General features: G+C 43.3%; 1 protein-coding gene across 2 annotated transcripts in view; it reads right to left on the bottom strand.

Moving 5' to 3' along the window:
- Positions 1-665: 665 nt before the first annotated feature.
- The window catches only part of LOC136636514 (uncharacterized), a 64428-nt gene continuing 52907 nt past the window's right edge, over positions 666-12186 (bottom strand). For both annotated transcript variants that reach the window (XM_066611631.1, XM_066611632.1), the window contains one exon: positions 666-1501. In XM_066611631.1, the coding sequence (XP_066467728.1) occupies positions 1373-1501 (129 nt within the window). In that variant the 3' untranslated portion in view covers positions 666-1372. The remainder of the gene's footprint in view (positions 1502-12186) is intronic.

Here is a 12186-nt window from a genome sequence, read left to right on the forward strand (position 1 = left end):
TATGAACCACAGGGGTGGAACCATGTCACTGCTTCCTTCTTGACCCAAATGATGCCTGGTCACATGGATGTGATTTTCATATAGAGTGAACAGCCAAATGAGAAAGCAATACAGGGAAGCAAGTCAAACTGCTCAAGTGTAGGTAGGAGAGAAAAGAAAGGAGGTTTATAGCCCAATCCTATCTAAATGACTGTGTGAAATGCAGCAGCACCAGCATGGGTTACGCTGCATCCTGTGGAGAAATTTTGGCTGTTAGAGGTCTCATCGGGGTAAAGGAGCATTTGTCCCCTTGCCCTGGGGTAAGTCCCAGCAGCCGCAGTGGGTCAACTCAGACCTACACCAGCCTGAGTTGATCTGTGCAGGTGGATCAGGCTCAGAAAAGGATTTAGATACAACATGTACTGGTGCTGTCAATCCCACTCCCCAGGGCCTGTTCCTCCTATCCCCCACCTCATCTCCTCTTTTCCACCCCCCATCCCTCCACTGGACTTAACCCACTCTGGTGGGTGTCCCAATGGCTGACAGCATTTGCAGGAAGCTTCCAGACTTCCTGCCAGTGTGCCAACAGCTTGTACTGCTGCTAAGTGCTTTATAGCATTTTTCAACAGCATGCAACAGCAGAACAAATGTTCTACAAGCACAGCATTTAGTTAGGATTGGGCCACCTTTCCTGCTTTATCTCCTCTGCACACTTAAGGACTACCCAAATGCTGCCCAGATCTTCTTACCCTCAGATTCTGTAGTGGTGTACTACAGACTGCATACACAAAACACACATGACATTCTACTGCCTCTAGATAAAAAAATCATTTAGGACATACTGTCCCATTTTGCCTCAAGGTAATCCTGCAGTTGCACATCCATACGGCACTTCTTGCACAAGCTTTGCCACGTAAGGTTACACAAAGATTAGGCATAGCCTCCAGGGATCACTAAGACCAGATCTATCTTGGACTTTAAAGTTTATCCAGCCTTGTATCACATCTGTGCTGACGAAACAACCTCTCATTAGATCTAGGGAAGAAAATGATAGACATCTGCTTATTCCTCACTTTCTAGTACATGGGTGGCTGCTCACTCCTTAGGGCAATATGCCAACTTCCGTGAGAAAACAGTTTTCTGTGCATGAGATACCATCTCCATAATTGCACAGTGGCTTCAGAGTCTGGTTTGCTCAATGCACATACATTCCCTTTCTGTCAATCTTCGCAACTGATGGTGGCATGAAAAACAGACAGACATGAGAGAAAAGTCACCCATCTCGTAACCAAGGATCTTAGGTGGTTGTTGCCAAAACATGCTCTCCCACCCCCAGTCCCCACTGGGCAGTCGGTTGGTGTGATGATTCCTGAGAGCATATTGAGTATCTCCTTCAGCAGGCACACGATGGTTCTTCAACTGGAGCGACTGGGCTCAAAGGTTTCAAGGCGCTAAGGGACCGGAAGGCAAAAGTCGATGGGTCATACACAAAGTGAGGTGGCGGTCGGCTCCCACCGATATGCTGGTTGGAAAGAAGAAAGCAGAGGTCAGTGCCCAGCTACGAGACAAACCAACCAGATACTGGCAGCTCCCCAATAAAGAGCATCGTAATTCTTAAACATTTATACCTTGCCTTTGTTTCAACTAGAAAAAAAAATATTTATCAACAGACAAGTGGTAATTTATATAGGGTCTGTTTAAAACCATGTCAGAAGAATGTTAAACACATATCTAAAGGCCTAAAACAGGGTAGGCAAACTGTGGCCCACCACTCAAAATAATCCAGCCCATAGTCCCAAAAAGATATATCAGGCCTGCATTGGTCTTAAAAAAGAATTCAAGTTTCTCTGTAAGGCTTGTAGTGTAAACAGACCAAGGGCAGAAGTTTCTTTTGAGCATCATTCTCTCTGGGCTTGCATCTCTCCATGTTGTTCCCACCTCTTTTTTTCTTAGCTCTATAATCTAATCAGGGGGTTTGCAAATGCATTCCAAATGCGCATGAGCTCTTACTAGTGACGAACCCATGTCTGGCTCCTATGCAGAAAAAGGTTGCCAACCCCTGGCCTAGAGAAAGGGACCTATAGTTGGACTCCTGAGGCAGGGGACTTTCAAGACCTCAGTGCCATCTCCACAAATGTTCTGTTCCTTGGGCCTTCTGTCTTCAGCTTGGAAGGTGGTGGCTTATGGAACAGAATTTCTACTGAAGATTGGAGTGCATGGGCAGGGTCGCATGCCTAGAAGTGGTCCCGAAGTTAATTATGTCAAGTCCTAGGGATGACTTTTAGCTTCTCTTTCCAAACTGTTCCCCACCCAACCTGAAAGATTCCTGCCACTTCGCTCAGCCCTGCTTCTACTTTGGCAGCTCAGCAGTCATGCTGCTCCTTGTACTGCCTTGGCATTGCCCGGTTTTCTTCAGCCAAAAAATTCAAATAAGTTAGCTACAAGAAAATCAAAATGGGCAGAGGGTAAGAAGAATCTTTCAATATGTGGACTTTTGCCTTAGCCCCACAGGGCATGTATAGAATCATGAGTGGCAAGCTATCCCAGTGGGTCCAACCCTCCACTCTCCACTATATTATTAAGAATACTTCTGCACGACTTTTCACAAAAAGTAGATTAAAACAGTTTACTATACGTAACTAAACAAATTAGATACCTATACTCTTTTCTTTAAAAACATTCCAGAAAAGGTATCCAATAATCTCTTTAATCATTGCCCAATTAGATTCATCGTTAAAAGGAGGAGAAAAAAACAAATCAAGAAATGTGAGCAAGTTCAGCAAGGTTTGATTGGTTTAATTAATAGTGGTTAACTATCTCTTTGGAGAGCGATGGCAGGTCCCTCCCCCAAGGATGCAGTAGGAGGCATGATCAGGATCAAAACCTTACTGGGAGGGCAAAGAACAAAAGGCTCCCAATTCCTGCCAATTGTGGGCCCTTTTGCTATTCATAAACAAGGAAACAAAAAATAGTAATTCTGCATTTGTGCAAGTCTCCATTTGTGCAGTTAAATGCATGTCTCGTTTAGCCTTTAGTTTTCCTGAGCTAAAACAAAACTATAGTGCTATTTTACACAATATTTTTTCTTACCAGTTACAAATTTATAGGGCATTTAACAAAGTCCACAATTCAAAGAAACTGTCTCCGTTCAATCATCTGTCTGGTAGCTTGACCATGCTGCCTTGGTCAGGCATGAAGCCCCAGAAGTATAGTTTGAATCAAAGAAGTCCATCAGTGGAAATCTTGTGTAGACCTAGGCACATTTCAAACTAGTGCTCCATGGTTGACACATGCCAATGGTCAAGAGCCCATAATTCTGTCAGAGCAGAAACCCAATCAAAATTGCAAGATATTATGAAGAAAGGGAGCTAAAAATGACATGTAAGGTTAGGCACTGAGTGTTACCAGGCAGATTCTGGTCACACTGCTTTGTTTCTCTAAAGTGTCATTGTTTACTCAGCCAGCTTGGTTGGATGACCCTTTTGGATGACTAGCATTTTTAGCAACAATTACCAAGTCTTTTCCCTGAAATGACCTCTGACACTTCACAGTCATGTCTGTCATGAAGTGGTCACTGTATCCAGGACCTCAGTCTTTGATCCATGCTTCTTCCCTAATGGATTGTGACTTACAATCAGCAGCTAAAGGTCATGAACGGGAAAACTCTTTGGTTCAGCTGACCCAGCCAATAGGGTCAACTCCGTTTGTCAAAGGAAAAAGGGTCCAATAGATTATCTGGTTCATTCCCTGAGTGAGGCCATTCATTTCCTAGCATAGGACTCAGGAGAGGCTTTTGGTGGCAACGGAAGCCAAGACTCAGCTTTCCAAGAAAGCTGCTGTGTTATCCATCACCACTCCAAATTCAGTGAGCAGGGTCCTACCAATTCCTGCATGCATGCACCCCCATGCATGCAACCCCATGGGGATCATCTGCTCAGCAGAGTTCATTCACTGTGAGTCTAGTTCCTGTTGGAAACCTGACTGCGTCATGTACGACTCTACCAAAGCTGACCACCTTTTAGAAAAAGAACAAATTGCATTTGAATTTTTCACTTGTGTGAAATTAGTTCTTTTTTTAGGCAAAAATCAAACACAAAGGCAGTATGTATGGGCATAGTATGAGAAGCAAATTGAATAAAAATACAAGCTAGTACAGAAGAAACAGTCTCTGTGTGGAAAATTCTTACTAACACCCTATATACACTTAAACTGTGCCATTCTGATACAGGGATTTAAAGCACAGAAATGTCTATGGTGTTGGTATATTTTAATCTCTCAGAAATTTGATATACAGTAGTTTGTATAAGCATTATTTTATGTTAATGCATAGGATGCTGTGCAAAAGATATTACCCACTAGATCACACAAATGCAAAAATATAACTTGCTAGGACCGATCTATTTCAGACCAGAGAAAGCAACAATTTAAAAAAGAAAAACTGTATTTAAAATTTTTTTCCTAACACCAGATTTCAAGGAAATTAAAAACAAGATACCAACACAGTATAAGTGCATTTCTTGATGTACCCTCAGGCAACTAGTCAAGGATGGCAAGACCATGTAGGGCAGGGGTGTCAAACTCATTTCATACAGTGGGCCAAACAGTATTCATGACTCCTGCTTAGGGCTAGAAGTGATGTCATTAGGCAGAAAGTGATGTAATTAAACAGGTAAAAACCAAAAATAGGTACTTTTTCTCACCTAGGAACTCATTAGCTGCAAATGACAAGAGAAAATACAGAAATCTTGATCATATTTCAAGTTATGGGAGAGCCCAATTTTCATTTGGGCTGCCTTTTCAGCAGTAACACTCCAGCACTGCTCAGCAGCTGAGAGCCTGAGGGCAGGATAAAAAGCTTCCACGGGGCGCAGCTGGCCGCTGGACCTTATAGGGAGGAAAAATCCATTACGGGTTACAAGCCATGATGCGTATGTGCAACCTCCTGATTTTAGAAATGGGTTACATCAGAATGCCAGATGCAAGGGAGGGCACCAGGATGCAGGTCTCTTGTTATCTGGTGTGCTCCCTGGGGCATTTGGTGGGCCGCTGTGAGATACAGGAAGCTGGACTAGATGGGCCTAGGGCCTGATCCAGTGGGACTGTTCTTATGTTTGACACCCCTGATGTAGGGAGTACATGGCAAGAACGGCTATGCAATCTTTGAAGCAAAGAAAAAAAGAAAGGTCTTGCAAGAGTACAGAAAGTTATACTGCTCAGTGAGAAGCAATAAAATCACTCTGCAATCTTGTTCAAGAGTAGAATTCAACATTTTACCCTACTTACATAAATTTAATCCCAGCAATCCTGTGCTGCCGGCACTCCCACCAGATAATGCAAACATGGTTGTCCACACTTTCCAATACTTTAGATTGCATTGTTTGAACGTTCCCTTCATCTTAATGATTAAATAAGCAATGTTGCGTTAGACATATGTTTGCAAGCGGCTTAGAGGAATATTGTTTCTACAGTGATCCTGCCCCAGTTCTACCAAATCTTCTTCCCATGCTTGTGTATGAAGGATGATCAAAGCAAGAATAACTTGATCAATTCAGGATAGTAAGCGTCACCGGTTTATTAAACCACTGCCCAAAAAGAGATCACTTGACTAATCCAGTGTTGAAGGAGATAAAATGTGCCTCCAAAACAATCCTGTTAATAACAAATGGGGGGGGGGGTGCGCCTCAAACTAGCAATCTTTTTGTGCATGCAGAAATGAGTGAACAGGTCCACTAAAATTGAGTGTCAGGAGAATTAGAATATACAAAATAAAATATTTCTTTACCCATCATGTAATTGCACATACAATTGCACAGCATGTAATTGTACATACTGTGGAACTCCTTGCTGCAGGATGTGGTGATGGCATCTGGCCTAGATGCCTTCAAAAGGGAATTGGACAAATTTCTGGAGGAAAAGACAATCACAGGTTACAAGCCATGATGGGTATGTACAACCTCCTGATTTCAGAAGTAGTCTACCTCAGAATGTCAGAAGCAAGGGAGGGCACCAGGATGCAGGTCTCTTGCTGTCTTGGGTGCTCCCTGAGGCATCTGGTAGGCCACTGTGAGATACAGGAAGCTGGATTAGATGGGCCTTTGGCCTGATCCAGTGGGAATCTTCTTATGTTAGTTTCAGTTTCCCATATAACTGATGAGCAAAATGAATCTTACACTGCCAGGATGGTATCCTATTTAGAAGGGGAAGCAGAATGAAACACTACATGTACAATGTCCTCATTAATATAAGAACATAAGAACAGCCCCACTGGATCAGGCCATAGGCCCATCTAGTCCAGCTTCCTGTATCTCACAGCGGCCCACCAAATGCCCCAGGGAGCACACCAGGTAGAGACCTCATCCTGGTGCTCTCCCCTACATCTGGCATTCTGACTTAACCCATTCCTAAAATCAGGAGGTTGCGCATACACATCATCGCTTGTACCCCATAATGGATTTTTCCTCCAGAAACTCGTCCAATCCCCTTTTAAAGGCGTCTAGGCTAGACGCCAGCACCACATCCTGTGGCAAGGAGTTCCACAGACCGACCACACGCTGAGTAAAGAAATATTTTCTTTTGTCTGTCCTAACCCGCCCAACACTCAATTTTAGTGGATGTCCCCTGGTTCTGGTATTATGTGAGAGTGTAAAGAGCATCTCCCTATCCACCCTGTCCATCCCCTGCATAATTTTGTATGTCTCAATCATGTCCCCCCTCAAGCGTCGCTTTTCTAGGCTGAAGAGGCCCAAACGCCGTAGCCTTTCCTCATAAGGAAGGTGCCCCAGCCCCGTAATCATCTTAGTCGCTCTCTTTTGCACCTTTTCCATTTCCAATATGAGCAATATGAGCAATATGGGGTTTTGGGAGATTGAAATAAAATTTTTATCATTCCCTGATCCCCTACAAGGGTAACGGAATGCATTTTCAATTGGTTTTCAGTCCCAAATAGCCTATGGTTTCAAATGCAACTGCACCATAAAGCAGAGCAATGGGAGATACTGGTAAAACTGAAGGTCCATCCAACTTTTTCTCTCTGAAACCATATATGCCTGCCCTAAAACGTGTAATACTATTTCACCTTAGGATGATCCTAGAAATTTAGCAAGTGAAAGGACATCACATAACACAATCCTCAAACGGAACAGTGATTTTCCCAACAGCCCATTCCAACTTCACTCCCCATGTGGCAATGTAGCAGAGTGCCAAACTGAATCCTGTGGGGGAGTTTCAGCATCTGGAGGACTCCTCAAGGTAACATTTGTTTCCATGCCCCAGAGTAAGTCTGTACTGGGCCACTGGGTCTACCTGCCAGCTCTAGACATGTATAGACTTGCAGTATAAAGAGATGTGACAGAGATCCTTAAAACAAGATATTATCCTTCCCTGTCCAAGATAGAATCCAGCCGGAAAATTGCAAGTGGCGGCAAAAACTACACATGTACTCCACACGCCCCTGCTTCTGCAATATATTGCTCTCAAATGTGGATGCCTAAGAAACTTACTAGCAAGTTTGAGGCTTTCCTGCAGTATCCAAGTGCCCAGGTGTTCCTTTAACAAAGTTTGGGCAACCTTTTGACATTTAAACACAACATTAAATAACAAAGGGCACCTGAGCCCTCTTAAAAAGCACACATAGGACACAAGCACACATAGGAAGAGGAGCAAGAGATCAACAAAGAGTCCAATCCCTACCGCTGCCACCACACTCTCAAAATGCCATCTTTCCTGTGGACAATATTTGCCCATGGAGTCAAAACATTTCCCATCAGGAGGGACTTCAGCAGTGCAGGGCTTGCTGGTGCACTCATGCTGCTGTTTCTTCCCCGTCCCCAAGCATGCATTCCTGTATGTATCAGGAATAAACATCCTAAGTCTGCTCTGGTCTACTCTCTTGTACACAGAGACTGTCAAGCAGATTTTTTTTCACAAATTTTCCATTCACTCCAATAGTGTTATTAGGGTATTATATTATTATAGGATTCTGATTTGAAAAACAGATTGCTAGGAAGCACTCCCATACATCAACCAAGTTAACATTTTATGATGGAAGATTCCAATCTTCTGCATCTGGGACCCGATTATCCATCACTCTGCCCAGAAATCCATGCCCAACACTCACCCTGGAACTTTGGTGAACAGCAAGAGCACAGCAGGAGAGGCGCATTTTAAAGAGCCTCCATTCACCAGCCGCCTGCTGCGGCATTATGGACAGTGTGCGCTCTGGCTGGCCTCAGAGTGGGAGGGTAACATAGCAACCTTTATTCAGAGCTAAAGGGCCAGAATTAATCAGACAGATTTGTCCCTTTTCTGTGCAAAGAAACAGCTTGCCAGAACCAAGAGAGAAAATGGACAAAAAGCCTGGCACTGTTCTCCATTTTGAAATGCCAACTAATCAAGATTGGTGCAGAAGCAGCAGCTGGATGCATCCACTGCAGGTGGGTGATGCAGCACAGGGATTTGGGAGGGGAAGAAGAGGACTCGGTAACTAATGAGACTCTGACATGTGATGGCAGAATAAGGCCTTGAGTCACTTGTGGGGTTCCATAAAGAATGGAAGCCTTCACCAAAGGAAACCTAATGTGACAAGATGTCACACCTGGTGAAAAGCAATGGGCTGAAAGAGGTAGGATTCACAGACAGTTGGTCTGTGGTGATAGCTGCTTATCAGTGCACTGCAGTTTGCTTTTCCACACTGCCCCAGTCATCGTGTCTCCAGGGCCACACGTGAGCATTGTCAGGCATCCAGTCTTTTAAAAATGAATCACCACATTTCAGAACACCTTGTCTTCTGCAGAATGCAGCTTGAAAAGCCGCTTCTGTGGGATTGTGTTCTCTGGGGCTCACTCATGAGAAGATCAGTTACAGTGGAAGTCAGGCAGCTGATGAGTTTGCCTCTTTTTCCTTGGAGTCGTGAAAAGGAGCATGTTGGTTAAGGGCTCATCCCAGAGAAAGACTGGGTGAAGTCTTCATCCCTGGTGAAGAAGTTTCAGTGCTGTCTTCTTGAACAAGAGAAACAAAGCACTACTAGACTATTGTATATGCACTTGTTAAATCAGGGGTGCCCAAACCCCGGGCCCAGGGGCCACTTGTGGCCCTTGGGGACTCCCAATCTGGCCCACGGGGAGCCCCCAGTCTTCAATGAGTCTCTGGCCCTCTGGAGACTTGCTGGAGCCCTGCTGGCCCAATGCAACTGCTCTCAGTGTGAGAGCGACTGTTTTTCCTCTGACGTGAGCTATGGGATGAGGGCTCCCTCCACTGCTCACTGTTTCATGTCTGTGATGCAGCTGCAGCGGCAAAGGAAAGGTCAGACTTGCTTTGTGCAAGGCCTTTTATAGGCCTTGAGCTATTGCAAGACCTTCATTCATTTATATGTTCCATTTACATAAATTTATTCAAATTTGAAATGTAAATTAATTCTTTTTTCCCCAGCCCCTGACAGTGTCAGAGAGATGATGTGGCCCTCCTGCCAAAATGTTTGGGCACCCCTGTGTTAAATTAAGGGGTAGCAGGAGTTAAAAATTGTCCAGCTTCTTCCAAGACATTATACATTCTTGCAAGATTAAACTTCTAGGCAGGAAGATAAAATAGAAACCCTTTCCTTCCAACACCACAGTTCAAGAGGGTCCCTTATTTTGGGTCTGGCATCCATGAACTACAGGCAACTATGCTTTAAAAAAGCCAGACAAGAAGTTTCTCTCTCAAAACACAAGTTTTCTTTCTGCAGATCTATGTACTGGTTTTGACCCTCTTCCACACTCAGGACAGTCACTGCATGTACGACAAAAAGGAAAATTTAGAATTCGTCCAGCCTTTTTATTATTTTCCAAAACTTGCCTAAAAACGCAGTAGTTCCTATAGATATGGCATTAAATAACTACTGGACAGCTATGTAGTCACACACTAAAAGAAGCCTAGCTGGTTAAGTTGTGCCAGATTTACAGTGCAGTCCTATACACCTGTCACCTGTTAGCGATGTTGTAGTTATCTGCACTGAGGAGGGAACTGGAATAGATGACCTTTAACATCCCTTCCAATCCTTTCCAATTTACTCAGAAGTCAATCCCATGTGCCAAGTGGCATTTACCACATTTTTCAGTGCACAACACCCTTTTGGTCTGGGGATGGGGGCATCTAGGAAACAAAAAAAGACAATTGTCGCTATTCACTAAGCCAGCAAAGCTAGCTGGGGTAGGACTTGATATGGAGAATTACTTGGCTGCATTGGGGAGCAGCAGACATCCTTCCCCTTCTTCAGGGGTTGGCAAGGGTAAGTCCTCTGCTTGGTGGCAAATCCAAACATCATGCCCGATTACCTGAGAGAGGTGGAATGTTTCGTCTCACTCACAGGCGGGAATGACTGATGATGACTGTTAGGTTACTTGGGAAGATGCCCTATATGGAATCACCTCAGTCCCTCTATGGGTCACCTTGGTTAACCTAGGTCAATATTGTCAAGTAGAACAAGCTCTACTTGAAGATACTAGTGATGGAAACTGGGATCTCCTGCAGGCAAGATGCTAAGTTATGGCTACTCCCCCAAAATTGCGTTTGTTATATGCAATTTAAAGTATTTACATTACATTAAGTGACAAGAATTAAAGTCTACCGACAGGTTAATCAAGAGTACTGTTATAATCAAAATGTGTTTAAACTAACCAATTAATAAATAATGTATTGCAGCTATACCCCACAACTTTTATGGTGGGTTATATATTTTATGATTCATGTTATTGGACTTGTTGCCATTTATGTCTTTACTGTAGGTTTAATTGATATTTTTAATGTCTGTTTTTATAAGCCACATTGAGCACTCCTGGAAAGGCAAGGAACAAGTCTTTTAAATAAACAAACATACGTACAAAATTAAGGGAAAAAAAGATGCAAAGGAAGAATATTTGTGAGGGAGCATCAAGCCTTTAAAAAAAACCAGAGCCAGAAACAGACAAGTAGACATAGAAGAGAACATGAATGTTTCTTTCAGACCCTTTAGAAGGTGTGGAGGACACAATAGATACTATTCAAGAATCTGCTCCAGAAGGGAGCTACTACCCCCAAGCAAAACTAATACATTAACAAGAGGAAGGGAAGCCTAGAGACACCATTGACTTCTGTCTGCTAGTTGCCCCAGAGACTAGTTTAGTTTCCACTTGCAACAAGTGGCCCAAGTTCAGTTTCTAGGGAGGGGACTGTGGGATTTGAAGGGGAAAGTGAGTCAAAAACCAAAGTTGGCATTAACCCACAGCTTTATCATTCAGAAACAAGAAAAGCCACACTGGGTCAAAAATGGTATCTATATTATTGATGGGGAAGGGATAAATGTATCCTTAAAAGACCATTCACAGACAGAACTATACTAGAATTGCTTCCATCTGGAACAGGAAAAAAAAAGTCCTGACAAGTTTGGAAACATATTTGAGAGCTAAAAGACTGGATGCTTCTGTATGCTAAGAATGTGCACCAATTTGTACATTTATTTGGAAACAATATTGTAGGAACACACACACACGCAGCAAAAGAAAGCATGTAGCAACATCCCTACATAAATTAGGGCAGTGTTTCTTAAACTGTGGGTTGGGACCCACCAGGTGGGTTACAAGCCAATTTCAGGTGGGTCATCATTCATTTCAATATTTCATTTTTCACATATTAGACTTGATGCTACCATGGTCTGTGACTGCATTTGGGGAAAAGTTACAGATCTGTACTTTTAATAGGCTACTATGCATATGCTTTTAACAATGATAGTAAATATGACTTACTCCTGGGTAAGTGTGTGTAAGATTGCAGCCTAGGATTCTTAAAAATGTTCCTGCTTGATGTCACTTCCAGTCATGACATCACTTCCGGTGGCTCCTGACAGATTCTCATTCTAAAAAGTGGGTCCTGGTGATAAAAGTTTGAGAACCACTGAACTAGAGCTTATGGCACAGGACACCAGAGGCTTTGCTATTTTTACTTCTAGCCCTATGATGACAAATATGGTTACAGCATGGAAAGTCACTGCAAGTGTACAGTAATTCAACTCTTCTTTGAAGTCTGCTGGTACAGTGAATGTCAGCTCTTTCTCAAAGGAAACCTCCCCCCCCCCCCCGAATCACTGGGTAATGTTTTAATGCACATGCCTTTCACATTGAGTGCTGCCCTTATAGGTCTCACTGAAACCTACACATGGTTTCAGTGTCCATCCTAAACATACCCAACACTCCCCTG

Source organism: Tiliqua scincoides, chromosome 1 (genome assembly GCF_035046505.1).
Source record: "Tiliqua scincoides isolate rTilSci1 chromosome 1, rTilSci1.hap2, whole genome shotgun sequence".
NCBI lineage: Eukaryota > Metazoa > Chordata > Lepidosauria > Squamata > Scincidae > Tiliqua > Tiliqua scincoides.